Source organism: Panthera leo, chromosome A3 (genome assembly GCF_018350215.1).
Source record: "Panthera leo isolate Ple1 chromosome A3, P.leo_Ple1_pat1.1, whole genome shotgun sequence".
In the NCBI taxonomy this organism is placed as follows: domain Eukaryota; kingdom Metazoa; phylum Chordata; class Mammalia; order Carnivora; family Felidae; genus Panthera; species Panthera leo.
This window is the reverse complement of record NC_056681.1, coordinates 16,210,035-16,234,346: the sequence shown is the minus strand read 5'-3', so window position 1 is coordinate 16,234,346 and position 24,312 is coordinate 16,210,035. Positions and strand designations below refer to the sequence as shown.

The following is a 24,312-nucleotide window of genomic DNA, read 5'->3' as shown; positions in this document are numbered from 1 at the left end:
ATATGTATCGCAAATGTGAATATACAATTTTTAACATCAAATATTTCAATAAAAAATATGCAGATACACAGATAGTGATGAAGTAAATGTGACAGAATGCTACCTACCAACTGGTGAATCTCAGTGAAGGATATGTCCGTGTTCACTGTACTATTCTTTCAATCTTTAGTGGGTTTGACGTTTTTCAAAGTACAATGTTGGGGGAAATATAACTGTTAAAGTTTGCCAGAGTTATGAACAGAATAGAACAAGATAGAAATAGAATAAGATTTAATTTAAGCTTCGGGGCTTTGAATTGTAACTTTAATACAGGAATCGGCCAACTTTTTCTGTAAAAGGCCAGATGGGAAATGTTTGGGGCTTCACAGGTCAGGAACTGTGGCAAGTACTCAGCTCTGCTGTTATAGGACCCTGGCTGCATGTAAGTAGCCATAGGCAACATGTAAATGAATGAATGTGGCTGTGTTCCAATAAAACTTTATTTACAAAAATAGGCAGTGGGCCAGATTTGACCAAGAGGTTTTAGTTTACTGACTCTTGCTTTAATATGTAATTTTTTTAAAGACTTTGAAGCAGATATTTTTTTATTTTAAGCAGATACATTATTCCTAGAGTTTAATTCAACAGCCTTCATTAGAAATTATAGATCAGCATGTCCAAGCTGTTAGGGATCCCAAGTCTGTTAATGTCCCCTCACTATGCTGGACAAAATAATTTCAGCACATTTGCTGTTCACACAATTAGCTCATTCTTTCACTTTCATTTCTTGCCTTTTCTTTTAATAAAAATGTACTATTTAAAAAAGTATTTTTAGGGGCACTCAGCTAGCTCACTCAGGGGCACATGTGACTCTTGATCTCAAGGTTGTGAATTTGAGCCCCATGTTAGGTGTAGAGATTACATAAACAAACAAAAATTTTCCTTGAAGTATAGTGTTTCCTACAGAAAAGAACATGAATTATTAATCACAAACAGATTAGTGAAATTTCACAAAGATGGCCACATTTTAAAAAATGAAGTAAAATATAATAGAAAACATCCTACTATATCTCCTGTAGCAAGAGTAAATTTTGCATGTGTGAACACTTTGTTTCATTTATATATGTTTATGGATGCGTGTGTAAGGTTGTGATAATAACAAACTTTTATAAAGTACTTTCTAGGGCTTTACCCATATTAACTCCTTCTCTTCACAATGACCCTGTGAAGTAGATGCTATTAATGTCATTCCCATTTTACAGATGAGGAAATGGAGGCACAGAGAGGTCCAGTCACTCAGTGAAAGTGACACAGGCATTAAGAGGCGATGCTGAGTTTCCAACCCAGGTAGTCAGGCTTCAGAGTCCCTGTTTTGACTACCACCCTGTATAGAGGGTCATGGTCAAAATGGTTCAAATGCCACTGGACAGAATGTTCCCAAAGGTTCTTTATAGACTTAAAAATAGTGTACTTTTCCTTAGGTGTACCCACAGGGCACAGGGGCTGATTTTAGGTAGTACATGGACAAACATTTTAAAATCTTGTTGAGTTTATATTACTGTGTGTTAGAAAATTTTATAACTAGCGTTTATATTATAACTAGCATTTATATTAAAGCATTAATATAAAATATACTTTTAAAAATTAAGATACTCATCAAAAGAAAGAAAAAGATCAAGTAAATAATTACAGGTAAATAAAGTACAGGTAACAGGTAGATATGGTAAAGATTGCAAAGAGAAATAAAAATGCCTAGGACTTTAGGGTCAGATACTGAACTTGGCATCACATGGCCCCAGATATGGGTTCCGGCTCATTCATATTCTAGCTCTGATTTATTTGATAGTCTATAGTACTTACTATGGACCAGGCACCATTCTAAACAATATGTAAAAATCACTTCCTTTAATTCTTACAACTGCCTATTGAGGTAGGTAGGTACTGCCATCATACCCATTTCTCAGAAGAGGTAACAAAGGCTCAGAAAGGTAACTTACCCCAAACCACACAGACTTAAAGAGGCAGAGCTAGGATTCAAACCCAGGCATTGCGTTAGTAAGAGCGATGCTGGCTGGTGTAACAAACACACCCAAATGTATGATGTCCTTCACACAGGAACCCCAGCTCCTTCCATCTTGGCTGGAAGATGACTTTTATGTTAACCACTGCACTCCCACTGTGATGGGCAGAACTATATCACTTTGAGCTCCATGTGTTCTTGTGAAAAATGGGTTAATAATGCCAGTTCTGCTTACCTCTCAGGATAGCTCTGCAGGTACAACCAGTGTCATATATAAAGTGAAAGGATTGTTATGTTGACCAACACGTATCTTACAGGGTTATTGTGAAGATTAACTGAGACCGTGCAGGAAAAGCTCTTGGTTCATATACAGATGACATCAGCTGTGAATAATAGTCACGTTGTTATTAAAACGATGAATATAGGCTTATCTCCAAATTGGGAAATAGTTCTATAGGATCTTTCCTATTAGCAAGTTAACACATTACATCTAAGACTGAAAAACTGAGAAGTAGTAGTATAACCAAGATAGGTAGAAATATAGAGGAAAGCTAGCTAAAATAGCTGCCTCTGGATGGTGGGAATCAGGTTCAGGAACGAGTTGGTGGACAAGTACTATTACTGATTATTAGCTTGGTAAGAGTATTTTATTTTTTTCAACTGTGCACCTATACAGCTTTGATTAAAATTTTGAAAAAAAAAATTAAAATGGAAAAAAGAATAAACACTATTTCAAACACGTTCAAGTGTACGTGGAAACAAGAGCCCTGGGGCAGAAAGCCCCAGAAGGGAAAAGCAGAGTTAAGGTTCATGTTTAAAATCCCTGCTGAACACCTTTCAGCACCTTTCTGTCTCCCAAGTTCTTTTCCCTAACCTAAGAGGCCCCATGCAGTCTGATTCTTGGCTGTCCCTCTTTTGGTCTCTCCTGTCTTTGTCCCTTTTTCTCACTCTAGTTCAGCCACGGTGGCCTTTTAACTGTCCTTCAATAAGGTCAAGCATATTCCTGCCCCAGGGCCTTTGTACTTGCTGTTCCCTCTGCCTGGAACATCCTTTTCCCTGGATCTTCCCATAATGGATTTCTTCTCATAGTCTGGGTCTTAACTGAAAAGTTTTCCACTTAGAGCAGCCTTCCTGAACCACCCAAATCTAAGACTGCCCCACCTCCACTCATCACTATCAATCCTGTTATCTTCTACAGCTCTGGAATTGTGCATTCATTGATCTGTTTATCATCTGTCTCCTCCACTACAATGTAAGTTCCATGAGAGCAGGGAATCTGGTGTCTTGTTGCTTTTGCTAAATCCTCAGCATGTAGAACAGTGCTTGGCACACAGTAGGTGCTCCATAAATATTTGTAGAATGAGCAAATTCAGACAGGGGCAGCTGAGTTAGTATGCTGAGGGGCTGGATGGGCCAGCGGGATGGGGAGGAAGCTGCAGCCTCTGCCTGGGTTCTGCCCTGGGTAAACAGGCCTCCCTCTGCTCAGACAGCCACTGTTTGACAACCGTCTACTGAGGGCCCGGCCAAGCCTGAGCCGCCACACGGCCAAGGCCCCAGGATTCCCTGGGACAAGCAGCAGAGGCAGCCACACCTTGGGGAGAGCTTGTGAAGGAACAGGTCGAAAAGTTATCCAAACAGGCATGAGGAAGGGCGGAGTCTGTGGTGAGACAGAGAACGGTTGGCCCTTCCCTGGGCAGAGCCCAGAGGAGCTGGAGGGAGGCCCTGGCACACCCAGCGGGCAGCTTCCCAGGCTGGGCCTCCAGGCCCCAATTCTGGTCCCTGCTCTGGCCCTGACTTGCAGAGAGGGACCTCAGGCACTTGCCATCTCTGGGTCTCAGTTTCCTCCTCTGTAAACCAAGGGACCAGGGCAGGTCCAGGGTTTCCAAATTTAAACAAACAAATAAAACGGCAGTGGCATTGTGTCTTCAAACAAAATCTTACCCGGAAGCCAATTCCCAGGAAGGATACCATGGAGGCACTTACAGTAAGTGTGGAGGTGCAGGAAGCTGGCCGAACTGTCGCTCCAGGCCCTTTGCAGGAGCCCTGCGTGAAAACCCCCAGGCTCCTTGCTCTCTGAGTTCCTGTGCTGTAGGGTGGGAGAGGCATAGCCAGAGGGAGCATCTAGACTCTTGGAATCAAAATAGATGCAGGGTCAAGCCCCACAGCGTGACCTCAGGCAATTTATTCCACTTTTCTGAGCCTTGGTTTCCCCTCTCTAAGTCTGGCATCATGGGGCATCTGGTTGACTCAGTCAGTTAAGTGTCTGATTCTCGGTTTCAGCTCAGCTCACGATCTTGCAGTTTCATGAGTGCAAGCCCCGTGTCAGGCGCTGCACTGACAGCACGGAGCCTGCTTGGGATTCTCTTTCTCTTTCTGTCCCTCCTCACCTCCCTCAAAATAAACTTTAAATCTGGCATCATAAACAGTACCTCCTTCATGGTATCATATGTTCAGCACAGAACCCAGCACCTAGTAAATTCTCAAAAAGAATAGTGAAAAAAGTCAACGCTGGTTATTAGGAGACATAGTAGAAATGACCGGAAGAGACAGTTAGTTCTCTGTTAGGAGATGGGAAAATATTTAACCACTCTGAACCTCAGTTTCCTTCTCTGTAAAACATGGTGGAGGGTTTCATGGGAGATCAGAGGTTGAGATCCAGCCCAGCCAGTTTGGATTTTTTTGATACAATTTGAATTGACTGCTAACCTTTAGAAATCCCAACTTCCTGCCCCTTTCAAAAAATGGGAGGCTCTGGCAACACTGATTTCCCATAGCCTTGAGGCAAAAGTCCACTGAAACAATTTCAACCGGGTGTGCTTTCTCTAACTTGCTGCAGTCCCCACCATTCCTTAATGTCCCCACACTGAAGTTATACTAGTGAACATAAAACATTGTTTGCTGCACTGTTTTTCCTACAGCAAAGTGTGAAATATGCTTATATACCATATACCACTGAGGGCAGTTGAGTTTGATACCCCTGATTGCTTTGACCAAGCAAAAGCTCATTATTTCTGAGAACAATCTCCTGTTTTATAGATGTACCATTTTTTAATGTGGCTATTGAAACATTTAAAGTTACATACGTGGCTTCCATTGTATTTCCGTTGAACAGTGTTGTTCTAGCCCTTTGGATGCCATAGGAGTGGCCGATTTCACTGCTAACTCATCCCGCCTCCATGTCCCATGCTGACTAGACCAGTCCTAGCCAAACCACTTGGGCTGGTGTCCCTGGCTGGCTCTTCTCCCCTGCCTACATTTATCTCTGGTGTCCCCACCCTTGTTGCCTGCCTGTCTGGAGGACCCTGGCTCCAGAACTCCAGGCCTGTCTTCTAGAATTCTCCACCTGGGAAATCTCACCTCCTAGCCCCCATCTGGCGGCCATTGTGTTTTCTTTATCAGACATTCACATAAAACAATAGTCAATTTGAAACTTCATTACACATCCATTCTTCCGTCTCCAGCCTGCTGAATTTACCCCAAATCCAGTGACTTTGGGGGTGGAGCTGGGGTGGGAAGGAGTTTATTTTTCCCCCTTCTCTAGGGCAAGTCATAGTTTTTTCAGAGATAAGGTAGACTGGGTTTGGGGGAGGGACACAGGTCCTTCTATAGTGAAGGCACAGACTTTGTTTTTGGAAGAGATAATGTCCACAGCTCCCCTGGGGAGATGAGAGAACCCTGAAGGACTCAGGAAGCAGGAAGAAAAAGGAATCTTGGCAGGTCATGAAGACCCCCTTCCCATGGGGCGACCTTGTCTGGTAGTGGCTGAGAACTTGTGCTGCAGAGTCAGGAAGACTTGGGTTAGAGCCATGGAAGCCACATGCCTTAGATAGGTGACAGTACCTCTCTGCCCCTCAGTCTGCTCATCTGTGAAATGAGGATAAGAACAGACCTACCCTAGCACAGTGCTTTTGCACAGAAGTGCCCCATAAATGCTTGCTTTCATCATACCTTTGAAAAAGGGCCCGTAGTGGCAATATGGGATAATTTTAATCATTTTTTATTTTGCCTTGATGCATTTTCATAATTCTCCTTCCACGAACCTGCTTAAAAAATAATAAATTTGTTAACAGAGAGAGGAGGGCTAAAATTAAGTGGAAATGTCACCCTAACACGGGGCTCCAACGGGGGGCATTGGATCTGGAAACAGGTAAGAAATCTTAAGAGTCTCATCTTCACACACCCATTTAATATCTTAAACCAAAGCTCCAGGAGGAAAGGTGATTTGGCCAAAAGTCTACAGCAAGTTAGTGGCATGGGCAAAACTAGGAAGGCAGACCGTGGAGGTCACTAGGGCAGACCTTCCCAAGGCCACTCAGACAAGAAAGATTCTACTGTTAAATGTCTGAAAAATGCTGGGTTGAAGAGAGCTGTGCACATTTCAGTACAGAACACTTCTCAGAGCCCTTAACGTATGACAGTGTGTCTTCAACAGACAACTCCATTGTGCCCACGTGGTTCATCAGAGCCCCTTGAACATTAACATCCAGTAAAGCTCTCCCTGCTCCCCAAGCAGAGAAATGCTATAGCTTAGATACATGCCTAGATTAAAAAAAAAAATACTTTTTTTCAGATATTTTAAATAGTGTGATTTTTAAAAATTACATCTGAGGGGCACCTGGGCAGCTCAGTTGGTTGAGCGTCTGTCAGCTCAGGTCATGATCTCGCTATCCATGAGTTCGAACCCCGCATCGGGCTCTGTGCTGACAACTCAGAGCCTGGAGCCTGCTTCAGATCCTGTCTCCCTCTCTCTCTGCCCCTCCCCTGCTCATACTCTGTCTGTCTCTCTCTCTCTCAAAAATAAGTAAACATCTAAAAAAAAAAAAGTTCCAAAAATTACATTTGAATTGTCTATTGCTGATGTGTAGAAAGTTAATTTTTCATAATACCTTTCCTTTTCTCTTGTGAAGTAGGAAATATTACAAACACACAGGGAAGTACAGAGAACAGCATTGTGAACATCGATGTACCCATCACTCAGTTTTGTGAAATCTTACTGCATGACCATTGTTTCACTGGATTCATTTTTTTTTTTTCATGAAAAGTGAGATATTATACTTAGCGTTGAAGCCCCCTTGTACCTCTCCCCAATCCCATCCCCCTGCCACCCCTCTCGGAGGTGACCGTGGTCAACTTTTGCCGTTTATCATTACCAGGCATGTTTTTATGTTTCTACTACATGTGGCTACGTAAACAATGGATAATGTTATTTATATCTGAAAAACGTATTCAAACGGCATGTTATACGTGTCCCTGAGCAACCTCCTTTTGTTCACTCATATAGGAGCTATTTGGATCTTCCCATGCAGATACAAGCAGGACTAGAGGTCACTCATTGAAAGTGCTGTGTCTGAATGTCCCAAGTGTACTTATTCTGGTTTTTGACAGTGCAGTTGTTTCCAGTTTCTCACTATCTTAAACAGGGCCACAAAGAACATCCTTATGCCTGTGGCTGCGAGCTTCTCTAGGATAACACGTAGGAGTGGAATTTCTGGAGCTCAGGCAGTGGACATCTCCACTGTGATGAGACATTGGTAAGTCGCTCCATCTTGCCCCCCAACTGCCACGTCGGTCAGCAGCGTTTCAGGAGCACCCCAAAAGATGATGGATGTGAAATAAGAACTTGTATTTCCCCTACTACTAGAGGGAAAGGCTCTTTTGCCCTTTGACTTTGAACTGTCAGGGTACTTGTTCACATCCTTTGCCCGTTTTTCGGTTACATTATTTACCTTTTCTTATCATTTGAAGGAACTATTTCTTCTATTTTTTTTTTAAGATTTTATTTTTAAGTAATCTATATGCCCAACGAGAGGCTCTACCTCACAACCCCGAGACTGACGTGCTTTACAGACTGAGCCAGCCAGGCGCCCCAGGAACTATTTCTTCCTGATCCAAATCCTTTTTCAGTTCTATTAGCCAAGAATATCTTTGATTAGACCCAGCTTGTCTTTTCACTTCCTTTAGAGCCTCTTTTGTTGTACAGAAGTTTACAGTTACACGGTAGTTACGTTCTGGTTAAATTATAAATCAGGTTGTTAAATTTACTAATCTTTTCCTTTATGGCTTGTGCTTATTGTATCTTGTCCATAAAATCCCGCAGTGCCCTGCGATTGTAAAGATATGATACGTACTGTTTTCTTCAAGTTTTAAAGTTTTGTTTTTCATATTTAGGTGTTTATTCATAGAAATTGATTTTTTAAAGTTTATTTATTTTTGAGAGAGAGAAAAAAAAAAAACGCACGTGCATGCACAAGCAAGGGAGGCACAGAGAGAGAGGGAGAGAGAATCCCAAGCAGGCTCTGCACTGTTCGCGCAGAGCCCCACAGGGGGCTTGAACTCATGAACCGTGAGATCGTGACCTGAGCTGAAATCAAGAGTCAGACACTTGACCGACTGAGCCACCCGGGGGCCCCCATAGGAACCGATTTTTATGTGCGGTACAAAATAGATGCCATTCTATTTTCCTTCATACGGAGAACCAATTGGCCCTGAACCATTTTTGACCAGGACATCCTTTCTCCATTGACATGCAGTGCAATTTCCTTTTGTCTCTCATTTTCAAATATATGTAGACCTGTTCCTAGGCTCTGTATGTTGTTCCGCTTTTCTACCTCTAGTAGCCACATTAAAAAAATATATATTTTTAAAACCCAGGTGAGTGAATCCACATTTATACCAAAATTAAAAGTTTAATTTTAAAAAAGTCCCCAGGGTGCCTGGGTGGCTCAGTCCTTAAGCATCTGACTTGGGCTCAGGTCACAATCTCACAGTTCATGAGTTTGTGTCTGACATTGGGCGAGCTCAAGCCCCACTTCAGGTGAGCCCCACTTCTCTCCTTCCCTCCCTCTCTCTCTCTGCCCCTCCCCTCTCAAAATAACTTTCTCAAGCCTTCTTGGGATTCTCTCTCTCTCTCTGCCCCTCCCTGCTCTCTCTCTCAAAATAAATACATAAACTTAAAAAAAAAAGCTAAATAATATTCCATTATATGTATATATCACATGTGATTTTTCCTGTTTTCCTGTTTATCTGTCGCTTGATGGTTGGGTTGCTTCTACCTTTTGGCTGTTGTGAATAACGCTGGCTATGAAATGAGTGTCAAACATGTCTTCCAGACCATGCTTTCCATGCCTTTGGGTATATACCCAGAAGTGAAATTGTTGAATCAAATGGTAATTCTAGTTTCAATTTTTTCTAAGGAATTGCCAGACTGCCCTCCATAGTAGCTGCATTATTTTATTTTCCCACTGGCAGTTTGAAAGGGTTCTGATTTCTCCATATACCCACCAACGCTTGTTATGATCTGTTTGTTGTTTTTTATCCTACCCATTCTAACAGGTATGAAGTGGTATCTCATTGTGGTTTTGCACTGATTAGCATTTCACTCATGATTAGTGATATGGAGCATCTTTTCATGTGCTTCTTGGTCATTCATATATTTTCTTTGAAGAAATGTCTATTCACATCCTTTGCCCATTTTAAAATCTGGTTTTGTTATTGTTGTTGAGTTGCAGGAATTTATATACTCTGGATATGAACCCCTTACCGGCTATGTGATTTACAACGATCTTCTCCCGTTCCACGGATTACTCTCTCACTCCATTCATAGTGTTCTTTGGTGCACAAAAGTTTTTAATTGCAATGTAGTCCAGTCAATCAATTTTTTCTTTTGTTTCCTGTGCTTTTGGTGTCGTATCCCAAGAAATCACTGCTAGATCCAGTGTTGTGAATATTTTCTCCTATGTTTTCTTCTAAGAGTTTCATAATTTTAGCTCTTATGTTGAGGTCTTAATCAATTCTGTGTTAATTTTTATATATGGTGTAAGCTAGGAGTCCAGTTTCATTCGTTGCATGGGGAGACCCAGTTTTTCCAACATGAGTTTGGTTTTGATCGAATTTTAGTTAAGACTTCTGCACCTGAGAGATGCTACTTTGATTCAACCTTTGACTGATTACTGGGATCCTTTCCAGGATAGGTAGTACTTCCCAATATCCAGGATAGATGCACTTCCTGACAGGTAGTCAATTAGCTTGGGCTTGATGCTTCCAATGACAAGACGCTCACTACTTAATAAAGCAGCTTTTCTCCTGCTAGAACTATCGTATCTGGTAGAAAAATCCTAATTCTGGACACAAACCTTTCTCCTTGTAGCATTTGTCTGCTGGTCCTGGTTTGTTTTCTGGGGCTATGAGAAGAGAGAAGCATCTTTTCCAACATAAAGTACTTTGACTTAAGTAACACAACTACATGATAGGCAACTATCTGCCAGGTTATAAGGTTTATCACATTTGCTCCACAAAGCAATTGATTAACAAGTCCTATTATTGATTCCTATTTTGCAGATGAAGCAAATAAGGCTTGAAGAGCTTATAATTTTCACGAGGTCAGTTATGTAAATAGTAGCATTGATACATGGAAGGCAGTGGCCTTGACCATTCTGCTACATTGCCCCTCTCCTCATCCCCAACAGCCAGCCCGGAACTCCTTTGGTTCTTTAGTCTTCAAAGGACATGGTTTTCGCATCCTGTCCCATCCTATGACACAGGAATTCTTTATATATTTTGGATGTTAATTCCTTATCAGATATAGACTTTGCAAACATTTTCTCCTGTTCCAGGTGCCTTCTCATGTTGTTGATGGTTTCCCTTTTTGTACAGAAGCTTTTTTGGTTTCATGTCGTCCCACCTGTTTATTTTTGTTTTCTTTGCTTTTGGTGTCATATGCATGGTCCCTTAAGGGTAGAATGCAGAGGATGTCTTAGCTCCTTTGACCCGAGCACTACATCCTTCCTGATGTCACACAAAATCAGGTTAGAGGTGTGTGCAGCTGCTACCAAATAAAACCTCTAGAACTTAGTCACGTCACCTGCCACTAAGGCAGCTCTCTCCAGCACACTGTCCAGGTGGTTTATTTTTAACCAGTATGGAGGATTTCTCATTCCTCTTCATCGAGTTCAAACATTTCTCCAGGGTCGCGTGGTGGCTCAGTCAGTTAAGTGTCTGACTCTTGATTTCGGCTCAGGTCATGATCTCACAGTTTGTGAGTTCGAGTCCCATGTCTGGCTCTGTACAGCACAGAGCCTGCTTCGGACTCTGTGTCTCCCTCTCTCTCTTCCCCTCCCTTGCTCATGTAGGCTCTCTAAAAAAAAAAACCAAAACATTTCTCCAAATTCATGTGGATCTTGATCCTGCCATTATTTTATGGCTCACACCTGTGCAGAACTCACTGCCTGCCAGAAACAGTTCTAAGTCCTGTCTGTAATTAGCATGATTAATCCCCACAGCCTCCTAATGAGTACATATCATTATCATCCCTATTTTGCCAATTAGAAAATAGTCACAGAGCAATTAAGTAACTCATCAAAGGTCACACAGCCAGTCCATGGCAGAACCAGAATTCAAGCCCAGAAAGTCAGGCTCCAGAATTTGGGCTCTCAGCCTCTATACAGACGCTTCCAAACATCTGACGGGCTCAGCCAGTTTTTTGGGCCCGAAAAGACTGACACGCACTTAGAGACCTCTTTTTTTTTTTTTTTTTTTTAACATATAAAGAACAGACTAAGGGCTCAGAGGCTTTCAGTATTATTTAATTCAGGATATGTTATAATAGTTTATATCATTCCATTTATTTTCCCATCGCTTTCTACTTAAGATACTGGTGTTTCACTTGGTAGTAATAACATTTCCTTCTAAAATAAATCTAAATAAAAATAAGTGTGTCGATGTAAGAAAAATGTTTACTATTAGTATGGGAGGTTTCCAAATACAACAAAAATCATAAGGGCCAGAGGAAAATCAGTGACCTTTGGAAAGATCCTGTGCAGTCAAGTTAGGTGAGGCTGTGCTGTAATGACAAAAAGGCCCTAAGTCCCAGTGGCTTACACAGCTGAGCCGATGGCTCACTTACAGTACTTGTCCGTCAGGGGCTGGCGGGGTGCACTCCCCACCCTGATGACTCCATATCCGTACGTGCTTCTGAAACAGCCCCAGCGCGGACCCTTCACGCTTCTGCCCGGGTGTGACGCACCAGTTGTTTCTGCTCTCATTTCATTGGCCAGAACAAGTCACATGGTCACGTCTAACTTCAAAGGAAGCAAGAAAGAGTAATCCGGTCATGCGCCTGAAACAAGAGAGGAGGAACAGTTGAGAACAGCCGGCAGATAGTGAGTAAAGCAGTCTGAAAGGTGGGTCTAGGAAAGGAGACTGAGTCTGTCTCTGACCACGATGACCAGCCCCACCAAGGGGCCTTCAGCACCTGTTCTCAGAGAAGGGACTCTGGTCCGCCAAGGATAAGACCGTCTGACCGCACCATTCTGTTAAGCCAGTGCTGCTCCCCGGCAGCAACTCGGGATGCCTTTTGGTTGCAGGGTGTTGTTACTTCGTAGAGTTGCGGCTGAACTCTGTGGTCAGGTTTGCTTGTTCCCTGAAGCTGGACACAGCAGTTTGGGCTTCGGCTGAGATAGGATTTGTCACTGCTTTGAAAAGATACCCAGAGAAGGGTAATCGGAAAGGAGAGGAATTCAAAGATAGGGCCCAAGGAACCATTTTCCGGGCAAAGAAAAAAAGAATGTGCAAAGACGCTGAGCCAGACACAAAAGGCTGGTGTGGCTGCAGCCACGGGACTAGGGAGAATGGAATGAAATGGAGGCTGGGGATGCAGGGATAGACACACAAGGTCCACGGGAGTTTTGAATTTTATGAGTTTAATTATAAATGCGTAGGAAGCCATTAAAGTTTCAGTATGGGGGGGCCTGATGCAGTCTGTGTGTAAAGAATCACCCCCCCCGCCCCCGCAAGAGTGGGTGGTAGGGAGAAAAGAAGTGAAAAGACTTTCGCAGACCTTCAGAGATGATACTGATGTGACGAGGTTGACTGTGGTGCAGGTGGAAAGATGGTGAAAATCTGAGTTACTGTTAAAGGTGGCAAGCACTGGATTTTCCGATGATTTGGGAGAGAGGAACACAAAGATAGTGACTCCCAGGGTGTGGGGTGATGGACTATGACAATGCAGGTGTGATTACTATTGTTCTCTTTCAAAGCATGAGGAAGGGGGAGTGAATTGTCCTTCACTAACCTAGTAACTGAACTCCAGTTCTGGTGTGTCTACTCCCAAGGTCCTACGTTCTCCACTCTCCCAGACCCATACATTAATTTCTATAATGGGGGGGATGATATTTAATGCTATTACTATCTTTAAATGTGAAAATACATAAATGCCCCTGAATGCAAATGCACACTATCAGTGGAGCCAGCCCGAGGTCTGGGATCCTACTCAACGGCGCGGGCACGTGGGACCAAGAGTCGGGAATATAAATTTCATAGATGATGTAAGGGCAGCGCCATACCAGCCTTGGGGAGCAAGTTTTAAAATCTTGCTTTCTGATTGGTGCAGTGGCCAAAGGCTGGTGTGTCAATGCGGGGATGTTAGCTTGCTCGGTGACTAAACCCAGAGAGCGGTGACTGGTGAACCGGTCGAGCTGCCTTCCCTCTGGTTTTGGAGAGATTAGTCCGTCTTGGCCTGTGATTGGTGGGATTGTAATGCTACTTCCGCTGTGATTGGTTAAACCTGTGCGGTTATTTGAAAGTTTCTCAGCGCCAATCCAGAATTGGCCACTAGGGGGAGCCCGGGATGCGCAAAGCGAGGCTCTTAGGCGTGTCTGAGCCGCTTCCTCCCCGAAGCCCTCCGGTTCTGCAGCGACAGCTGGTTCTGCCCTGTGCCCTCAGGCAACCGCGGGGCTGGGGTGGGGGTGTGGGGGACGGAGTTAGAACTCCCAGTTCTGGCCCGGGTGGCCACGCTTCTCTGCACAGCCCCTTTGGCCCTTTCCTCTGGCTCCCAGCCCCGCAGAGGACATTGGCTGACCGAGGGGTGGGGCAGAGAGTTGGTGAAGGTTTGTGAAGGCCCAGATCCAAAATGCAAAATTGTGGAGTCTGTCAAAGGAGACAGGGCAGCTCCCCTCCCTCCAAGGCGCCCTCTGCCCGCCTCGGAGTCCTTCTCTCAAGTTGAATAGCCTCCACCAAGCCCTTTAAAATCCTTAAAGGACTTAAAATCCTTAAAGGACTTTACGAAAGGAGCATCTCTTTGGGATTGAGAACTGTGCCACGCAGGTCAGGGCCACTAGGGAGATCACCCTCTCCAAAGACACCCCCTGTCATCCCCAGGCGCTAGCACAACCTGCAGTTTCGTCTTGCCATTGCACTTCGTCAGTATTTGAAATTCTCTTTCAATTTTTTTTTAAATTTTTTGAGAGAATGCACGTGCGAGTGGGGGAGGAGCGGAGAGGCTGGGGGGTGGGTACAGACTTTCAGATGTGGGCTCTGCGCTGAGCCAAAGTTGGAAGCTAAACCAACTGAACCACCTAAATGCCCCTGACATTCTCTTTTGAAACATTTATTTGCTTGCTTACTGTCTCTGCATCACACCTCCCCGTCAAAATGTAAGCTCTGTGAGAGAGGGAATAGGGAGGGCCAGACATGCCAAAGAATGCCCAGTTACATTGGAATTTGAGATAAACAACACCTTACTTTTTAAGTGTAAGTATGCTTCCTGCGTTATTTGGTACATATTTATATTAAAACATTATTCGATGTTTATCTTAAATGTACCTGGGCACCCTGCAAGTCTGTGGGGGAGGAATCTTGCCTCTTGCCTTCACAGCTGTATCCCACACCTGCAGTGGTGCACGTGGAAAATGCTGAATAAAGGTTAAATGATTGGATGGATAGAGTCCTTCATTCATTCACTCATTTGTCCATCCACCCCATTATATTAAGCTCCAGCTGGGTCCTGGGAATTTAACAGTAAATGGGACACAGTCCAATGGAGGAGGCAGAGACGCAAGCAGCAACCGCCATTTGACTACACTGTGATGGTATAAAGTGTTGGGGGCCAGGTGAGCACAAAGGAGGAACCAGGAGGGCTGCCCAGAGGAGGAGTCCACGATGGAGCTTGGAGGGGGAAGGGGAGAATAAAAAGGTGTGACAGCAGCTTTGGGCAGAAGGCCTGGCATGTGCAAAGGCCAGAGCCAAGGCGGAGGCTGTGGGATTTGAAAGAGGCGAGTGGCTAGGGGTGGGGGACCGATGTGCAGTATGGGTGGGGCAATCAGAGAGAGCAGAGGAGGAGACTCGTCCACTGAGTATCCGTACCCAGCAGTCAGCTACAACAGTGATGCTAGGTTGGTATCGCTGTGCCCATTGTATTGATGAGCAAAGTGAGAGAAGTGAAATGCTTGGCCTGCCAAATGAGTGGCAAAAGCTGAGCTTCAGACTCCTGTCTGACAGACTCTGAAGCCTGCACTGTTCTCAAAAAGCCCCTGGGTTAGGGATTGGAACCCCAATTGGAGGATGAAGAAACTGAGGCTCAGAAAGGTAACAGGGCTGTCCCTGTGAATGTGGCTCCGTCCAGTTTCACAGGAGAACACTGAGGCAGTACAAGGGGTGCAGTTTGTCGCCAACCGTCTGAGAAACCACGGGAGGGCGGAGGCAGGACCCAGGAGGCCAGGATGCTGTACTTCCTGTTCCTGTTTGGGTTGGGTCTCCAGGACCCCCTTGCTGAGCCCTGTGGCTAATTCCTTGCATGGGTCCTGGGCGGGTCCACGGTTTCTATGGAGACCACCTCCTACCATCCCTGAAATCTCATTGTGACCAGTATTAAGAGATTAGCGCTGCCCCGCAGCCCTCACAGGGTCTTGGGTGCCAGGGTGGCAGCAGGGGCTCCCCCAGGATGAAGAGGTTGCTCACTGTGCGGGATCCCATAACACCAGGAGGAGGATGTCAGACTGGGGCCAGGGCTTCCCCCAGCACCTCCCAGGTATGGTCCGGACTCCACAACTACCTGGAGAGGAGGACGGGGTGGCGGAAGAGAGACACACGACTCAGGGGAGAAGTCCAGATTTTGGAGCAGTGCAGAGGCCTTGGACCCCTGGCCCCCAACCCAGGAAGGCCCAGGGTCTTTGATAGGCGGATGCCATTCTGATCAAGGCAGATCCAGATTCCCTCAACAAGGTGAGGGGAGCGTTACAGAGTCTTTTAGCTAAAGACCAGCTACCTAATCTCCTTCATTTTGCAGTTTGGGGAATTGAGGCACAGAGAAGGAAAGTGACTGCCCAAAGTCAGTGAGTTAGTGAACTAGAGCCGGTGGGTCGCCTGAGCAGAAGGCAGTGATTAAGATGACATTGTCCCCTCTGCCTTGAAGTCCAAATGCTCCTCCCTGACCTCCACAAAGGGGGCCCCCTAGTCTTCTTCCCCCTGGGCTGTCCCATTGGCCATGCTCCCCTTCCCTCCCTCCCTCTCCTCCTCCTGACCCTTCCTGTCTCCTGGAGGCTGGCAGAGACTTCCGGGTAGGCTCCACTCCACCGGAGGACATGGCCGCCAGGCCCTAACTGTCCCATCCAGGGGACATCCCCTGGCTGAGTCACCATCTGGATGACTGTGGACATTTTTTATTCCCTGCTTCAGCCTCTATGTGTCTTCAGGGTCCAGACGCCGTGGGGGCCCTACCAGCCCATCCCCACCCCACCTCCTGCCAGGCCAGCACCAGAGAGATTTAGGTCAGTCTCCAAAGCTCACAGGGCCAGGTTTTCTGGAAGGCCACACTGGGGCCTGGGGGCAAACACGGCTCTGGAACCAGGTAGAGACAGCTCAAAACACTATTGACCCAGCAAGGTGAGCCTCACTTTCCTCCCCTGTGAGGCGGGGGCAATAACGCTTCCTTCCTCCAAGCCTTGCTCTCAGCGGCTGCAGCTGTGCCATTAAATCACCAACTCGAAGTACAGAGCAGTGGAGGGACAGGGTGATAACACCCGATCTGGTAAGCGTGGAACAAACCAGGAAGAGGCGTAAAGAAGTGAGAGGAGTGGTTGCCTGTGGTGAGGACAAGGGGTGGACTGGTGGGCAGTGGGGAGAAGGGGACCAAGACTTCTCAAAGTTTTTTTTATTGTTCTCATTTAAAAAATTTTTAATGTTAATTTTTGAGAGAGAGACAGAGCATGAGCAGAGGAGGGGCAGAGAGAGAGGGAGACACAGAATCTGAAGCAGGCTCTAGGCTCCGAGCTGTCAGCGCAGAGCCCGACGCGGGGCTCGAACTCATGAACTGTGAGATCATGACCTCAACCAAAGTCAGATGCTTAACTGACTGAGCCACCCAGGCGCCCCTTGATTTTTGAACCATGTGAATGAAGTACTGATTCAAAAATTAATTACAAAATTTTAACATGGGACGCCTGGGTGGCTTAGTTGGTTAAGCGTCCAACTCTTGATTTGGGCTCAGGTCATGATCTCGCGGTTTGTGAGTTCGGGCCTCTCCGCTGACAGTGCAGAGTCGGCTTGGAATTCTCTCTCTCCCTCTCTGCCTCTCCCCCACTTGCTCTTCTTTCTTTGTCTCTCAAAATAAAGAAACGTTAAGAAAAAAATTTTAAATAAAAATTTTAAGAAATTGGTAAAATATCACGTAGCAATGACAATCACACATACCTCAACAATATAACAGGAGTATAGCCAAGACTGAGACCAAAGTGCTAGGACTTGACACAAGTCACAGAGAAAGCCTGCCTTTGAGTCTCTGACTTTGACCTGGAAAGGCCTTTTATTTCAAGCCAATCTCGTTTGCCCACTGCAAAATAATGGTCACTGGTACCAAGAATCAGGAGGTCTCTACATGCTAGCCATAGTGCCAGGTGCTATCTGAATATCTTCTCACTGAGTAGACATTCTGACTACCAGGAAGCTGTCATCATTCCCATTTTACAGATGAGGAAACTGAGCCTCACTCAAGTTGCAACTAGTGAGTTGCAGACCATGGATGCACCACTAGGCCTCTCTCTCTTTTTTTTTCCTTTTAATTTTTTTTTTAATGTGTATTTATTTTTGAGATAGAGACAGAATGAGGCAGAGAGAGAGACAGAGACAGAGAACAAGTGAGGCGGGGGTGGGGTGGGGGGGAGGTGTGCAGAGAGAGAGGGAGACACAGAATCCGAAGCAGGCTCCAGCCTCCAAGCTGTCAACACAGAGCCCAATACAGGGCTCGAACTCATGAACTGCGAGATCATGACCTGAGCCGAAGTTGGACGCTTAACTGACTGAGCCACCCAGGTGCCCCTAGAATCACTTAGGAACTTTAAAAAATACTGATGCCTAGCACCCACTCACCCCAATCCCAAGATTTGATCATTGGTCTGTGATGGGTCCTGGGCATCAATATTCTTTTAAAAGGTCCCAAGTGATTCTAATTCACTGTCAGGGCTGAATCACTGCTTTATGCTAGACAACTTTTCAAATAGGAAACCGAGGCCAGGGAGGAAAATGACCTTGCCCAAGGTCAGTGGCTGGAAGCTGAGCTGAGGCAGGGCTCTCATGGAGCCTTTTTGAAAATAAATAAGAGGTGCTCTCCTCTGGGCAGACAAATTTCCATAGGCACTTGGTTTGGTAAGTGGAACAAGGACTAGATTTCTACACTGACTCACTTCCTTGCACAGAGAAGCTTCATGCAGTGAGCAACCTGTACAACTGTATGCAGTTGTACAACCTGTACAACTTTGTGCAGTGAGCAACCTGTACAACTGATTCCTCGCCTGCATCTCAGGACTCCCAAAAGGTACATCTCAGTGACTTTCAGGCAAATATCTGGGGCCCTTCGGTACAAGGGTACAGGGAGACCCAGGGTGGTTCCTGGGATATGGGTTCACCCCTTACACCATGACCAGGGCCTGGGCCAGGCAGGGGCTTGCTATCATCCTTCAGGCCCCACAGGGGCTGGGCAGGCCCCATCTAACTCCGAAGGTCACTTCTGCAGATAAAGTCAGGAACATAATCGGGGGGGGGGGGGGGGGGGGAGGGAAGGACATAAACAGAACAACAACAGCCTCAGCCCAGAAGTCACAAGCCACCTGGCAGGAGGCAGCCCTCAGAGAGGCCCCGCCTACACAGACCCAAGTCCTCCTGGCTTGCTTCCTGATCATTCTCCAGACCACAGGCTCTACCCTACCTCCTGAGCCTTGTAGTCGGCATCTCCCACAATGCCCTGCTCTCTGGCCAGAGAGGCTTCCATGTCCTTCCGTCATCGCTCGCCATGTTCTCCACTTCTGGGTGTCCCTTCTGCCCAGGACGCCACCTCCTCCAGGAATCCATCCCTGACCACTCCAGCCCAGAGACCGGCCTTCCATCTCAGGCCTTCTCCAGCCCGCACAGTCCATGCACAGAGCCCGCACGCGCCTCAGGAGGGAGCTTATTTTAACGTCATACTCGCCAACTTGCATTGGGCACCTGGACGGGCGGTGTAGCCTCGGGGTTAAGAGCACAGACTCTGGAGAGCCAGACCGCTCAGGCTGGAATCCCAGCTCTTGCTTCTCACACACTGTGTGAGCTTGGGCATATGACTCAAACCTCTGTGCCTCAGGTCTGTGAGATGGTGATAAAAATACTGCCTACCTCACAGATTGGTTGTGAGGGTTAACGTGGTAGCACGTGTAAAGCCTGCAAAACAGCTTCCTCAGCATCAGCCATGGTCATCCGTGCTCCATTTCGTCCTCATAGCAAGCCTATGAGTTAGGTATTGTTATTCCCAATCACGGGCGAGGAACCAGATTCAAGAGAGGAGCAGAGTCAGGGAAGGGCCCTGCATCTTGCTCTGTGGTCTGACACTGAGGATGCGGCCGAGGCGGGCCATAACTTGGAGGCCTTGTTTGCTGCTCATGGCTGCTCCTCAGAAGGCCCACAGGACTTGGGGCCAGGTGAATTCTCCAGAAGTGGCTCTAGGCACCTCTCTGCTCGAACCAGCCGTGGGCTGGGGGGTGATGGGCAAAGCAGGGCATTTCCAGTGCATCTTGTTCCCTAATGTCTAGAACACATCACCGAGTCCAGAGAGAGCCCCTGTCTTCCTCAGGCTAGCTGGAGACCTAGGACACGGGGGGCGACCTCCTGTCCCTGGATGAGCCCCCATCCCTCCACCATCTGCACACGGAGGGAAGGGATATCCTGAGGTTGGCCCAGCATCTTTCAGGTTCCCGTCACCGGCTCTGCCTCTACCTTTCAAAGGAAGTATTAAGGGGAGAGCATCTAAGAGGCAGGCCCTGGGTGAAGCGGGCCTGTGCGTACCCTCCCTTGGCTCCTAGGAACCTCAGATCCCATTTGAAAGGCTCTGGCCTGCACTCTCCAGCCTCTGACACTGCAGGATTCTAGAATCCTATGCTCAAAGCTGCCGCCCTGCATCCCTGTTTGTAAAGCCCCCCCTGCCCCCCCAGCTGCCTTTATCTCTCTTTGGTAAAAGAGCAAATTTGCTCAGGACCCAGAGCAGAGGGAACAAGCAGACTGTTGACTCTTGAGCAAAACCTAGTCTTTGGAGAGCAGGAGAGGAGGCGCTGGATGTGCGTGGGGAGGCCAGCAGCCTCTTGCATAACCCGGGTGGCCTCCTGCCCACCCAGGCCTTTTCAGGGTTAGGGGTGAGGCAAACCACAAACTCATGCCCAGTTAATTTTTTAAGGCAAAATCAACAGGCTCAGCAATGATTAGCAGGCAGGTAATTTCGTCTTAATCGTGCTGAGAAGAGGGAGGAAGGAGGCTTCTGGGGGCCCAAGGATGGGGCTCAGTTATCAGTTAACCACACGAAGGTTGTTTCCTTCCAAATCCGCTGGCCTTCAGCCCTGAGTTCCCTCATCTTCCTCTCGGAAGTACTCCCGTGGCAACCCAGTGGCCATCAGTGATTGAGGGAACGAACGCTCCACCATCCAGGGTCCCCAGGAGGTGTTTCCAGGGCCCTTGAGGGCTGTGATGAAGCACCAGTGTCCTCACAGAGCTTGCGGTCTTCTTGTTAAGGCAAAGCTCCCCCTCCCCACCACTGTGTGGCTTTGAGCATGTTCCTTCCACCCTCTGGGGCTCAGTGAGGGCCCGAAGGTCTGTGGTGAAGCCTACAGCCAGCTGCCACTACCCTGGGGACTTCAGTGTCTCCATCCACCAAATGGGTGGGTTGGCTGAGACACCCTTTCCAGTCTTGAAGTTTTGCGAGGTCATGATTGGATTAAGCCAATGTGGCCTTATCCAGGGTGAGGAGGGTTTCAGGGTGAGGAGGGTTGTATGGGCCGTGCTTTAGGAATTCAGGGGGGAGAGAAGGTGCCCAGAACAGGGAGGGGGCCTACCTGGTATCTGCTGTTGGCACCAGCAAGCGTCAGATCCCAGCTCCGGGAAGAGAGCTGTCCTCTCAGATGGGAGGCAGGGGTCCCTGTGGGGTGGGGTGGAGTAGGGCTGCGGGGATGGCCTGGCAGACCCCAGTTGGCCCAGGACCCCTCCCCCTGGACTTGAGAACTGCCAGGGGAAAGACAGCAAGGCCGGACCAGCCCCGGGCCTGCTGGCTGCCTGGACTGGAGTTTGGTCAGTGGTTGGGGACCTATATTGTGAGAAAGTTAGGACTTTGTCCACAAACTGGAATTTGAAATTTCAAAGGGGCGAAACTGGAGGGCCCTACCCCAGAGTGGAGATGGCTCTTGGCTTCTTTCCCCCACGACTTTTGTTCTTTGTCTTGATAAGTCCCAGTTCCCCGGGTGGTGGGGCGGGGCGAGGAGAGACAGGAGATAGTAGGGTAGTTAGTACCCGGGGGGAGCTAAGATGCCAGGTGGCCTGGGGTGGCCAGTGTCTGGACGATGCCTCTGGATTTGCACGTGCCTGGGGACAGGCTCCTTGGCTCCTCAGACCCCTGAGCTCCTGGCAGGAACATGACAGTCGCAGGCTCCAGGGCTCCAGAATTCTGTCGTCCTTTCTGGGACTCCTGGAAGGAGGCAGAGGTATGGGGTGAAGCCCTTAAACTCTGCAGTCAGATTTGGGCTCAAATGACAGCCCCTCCTTTGTGCTTAGGCAAGTCACTTCCCGTCTCTGAGCCTTAGTTTTGTCATCTGTAAAGCAGAACAGATAAACTGAGGGGAGCAGAAGATTCTTAGCCCCGGGCCTAGCACAGAATCTCTCCAGAAACGTTAGCCATTATTATAGTTTAAAAGAAAAATGTGTCCAGAGTGGCAGCTCTTAACCACAGTCCACACCAGAGGCTTGAGTGCCCTGCCCACAGCTGGGTGTGAGGCAACCCCCCCCCCCCCCGCCAGCTGCCCCAAAGGAGCCCCTCTTCTCTTCTAGAGCTCTCCTTCCCTCCTAGAGGCCTCCATTTCACTATCTGCCACATGAAGGAGCTGGCTCTCTTGGTGAGCTCTGAGGGCCTCTGTTATCTGCTGGGAGCCACCTCATGTGGAGTGGGGTCAGACAGCCCAAGGGGCAGGACAGAGGGAAAGAATGGCTGCTGAGTTGATGGCACCGAGGCCGGCCTTTGTATCCCTGGGAGCTCTCCCGAGCAGGGGTCGCTTTGTATACCTGGGAGCTCTCCCGAGCAGGGTTCTGATTGCGACCGATTGTGTGGCTAGGGTGTCAAGGAGTCAATCGCCAGTGACGATAATTGCCTCTGTTATGCCAGATGCCTACACGTGGCGTAGCCTACAGCGTCCCTGCGAAGAAGGCATCAACCCATTTATCTGCGGCCAAAACTAAGGCCGGGTGGGGTAGGACCTGATGTCATAGTTTGGGAAGTTGGCAGTGCCCGGATTTTGACCTAGCTCTGTCTGATTCCAAGGCCTGTGGCTTATTTTATCTTTTTATTTGATCTTCACAACAAACTACACAGTAGGCCCATTTTACGGAAGGAGAAACTGAGGCTCCAAAATAATAACTCGCTTGAGATCACAGAGCCAGTTGATCTCACAGGTGGAGTGTTGTTTATATGGGGGACATGTATCTAGAAGCCATTGCTTGGGGTTGGCTGAGAGCGAAAGGAACCACGTACGTAATAGATTGGAAAAGCTCGTGTGTGAGTAGTTAGAGTTCAAGAGTGGGACATGGGCAGGGTATGAAACAGGTTTCTGGACTGTGACTCAGAAGCAGTGGGTCATGTGTGTTGTGCGTTTGGTAAAGTGTTCGTGTCACGGTCTGCGAACTTAGTAGCTTGTCATGTGCAGACTGTCCGTCTGGTGGTTCTTATGTGTGCCGGGTCATGCACGTGACCTGACATGGCTCACCCCAGTTGATCATAGACCTTATTTAGTTCAACCTAAGGTGTCATCTATAGAGGTTGAAAATTTGCCATTTTCGTTACCCATTAAATTCCGATGTGCCGATAATCACGCCCCATTTTGGTAATGAGGAAGTGTGCCTCTTAGAACTGACAAATCGCTGTATGTGCAGGCCACGTATTGCTGGCTTGTGAGGGGAGTAGCTGTGTGTGGCCCATCGCAGGTGCCAGACAGGTGGTAGGACCTGGGCTCAGCCCTGGGGGGCCCCTCCCAGAGCTGTCCCTCCTTCTCCTCTGTGTTTATCCCTCAATCCGGTCTCCTGCCCAGCTGAACTCTGTACCGGCTACTGGAGCCAGGATCAGACATCCTCGGGTAGGCACGGGAGGAATCTGCCAATGGCTGAAGTCTCCTTTGGCCCTTAACAAATGTCAAAGTGCAGATTGGGGGAAGGGGAGCTCTCTCTTCCTCCCTCTCTGGGGGGTCTTGACCAACGGACAAATGGGCCAAGATCTCCCCATTTTACAGATGGGGAAAATGAGGCCCCGAGGGAGATGTGATTTGGACAAAGTCATCCGAACAGTGACAGAGATAGCTCCTAAACGGAGGTCTCCTGACACCAAATCCAGCCTCTCTTCTCCTCTAGAACCATGGCTTCCCCCCACAGCCCCGGTCATCTCAGGCCTGGGGAGACCTTGGAGGGGGGCAGAACTAGCCTACACAGGGCACAGAAAAGGCTTCTAACTGGAAGAATATGAGGGGGGTGCCTCTGCATGTCCTCACACACACACCGCCTCTCCCACTGATTTACCCACACATAAACTCCCCCACGTATGTACTCTCTGATTCACCCTTTCCTAATTCACCCACTCGTTCATTGATTCACTCTGTCACTACCTCACCTCCGCGCCCCTCCCTACTCGGCTATCGTTAATTCACCCACTGGTGCTCCGGCTGGCAGAGAGGACAGGCTCCCAGACTCCCAAATCTAGGCCCTTCTGCCCTCGCCTGCGCTTTCTACCTCCTTCATTGTGACCTCACCTCCCCGGCTAGGTGGGGAGCTCTTGACAGGGCCCGAGGAGAGGGCCGTGGGGCTGGAGGGAGAGACAAGAAATGGGTGAACGCCTGCGGAAGGTTGGCAGGACCAGCTGCAGAATTTGCAGGGCCCCTTGTTCGGAAATCGTTAAGAATTTTGGCAACAGCAGAGCATGAAACCAAGCACAGGGACCTAACTGCTTGGGTGATTGGCTCACAGATGGCCCTTCTGGGGGAGGCGATGGGTGGAGAGAA

General features: G+C 47.7%; 1 protein-coding gene and 1 long non-coding RNA gene across 5 annotated transcripts in view; one reads left to right on the top strand and one right to left on the bottom strand.

The window, feature by feature from the left end:
- Positions 1–24,312, top strand: part of HNF4A (hepatocyte nuclear factor 4 alpha) — a 56,880-nt gene that overhangs the window by 7,385 nt on the left and 25,183 nt on the right. Inside the window, exon 1 of one of the 2 annotated variants that reach the window (XM_042930902.1) lies at positions 15,689–15,800. The exons of the other annotated variant lie outside the window; for it this stretch is intronic. Within the exon in view, the coding sequence (XP_042786836.1) occupies positions 15,761–15,800 (40 nt within the window). The 5' untranslated portion in view covers positions 15,689–15,760. Of the gene's footprint in view, positions 1–15,688; positions 15,801–24,312 lie in introns of those variants that run through there. 2 annotated transcript variants of the gene reach the window in all.
- On the bottom strand, positions 11,571–24,013 carry LOC122215509. 3 transcript variants are annotated; one of them, XR_006200399.1, is made up of 4 exons: positions 23,925–24,013; positions 21,444–21,867; positions 21,118–21,200; positions 11,571–12,113 (listed from the first exon to the last, which is right to left on the bottom strand). It is a non-coding gene; the product is annotated as an uncharacterized LOC122215509 (long non-coding RNA). The 3 variants fall into 3 exon arrangements; XR_006200400.1 differs by lacking the exon at positions 11,571–12,113 and adding an exon at positions 20,508–20,747; XR_006200401.1 differs by lacking the exon at positions 11,571–12,113 and adding an exon at positions 20,508–20,747 and having other exon boundaries at positions 23,966–24,000.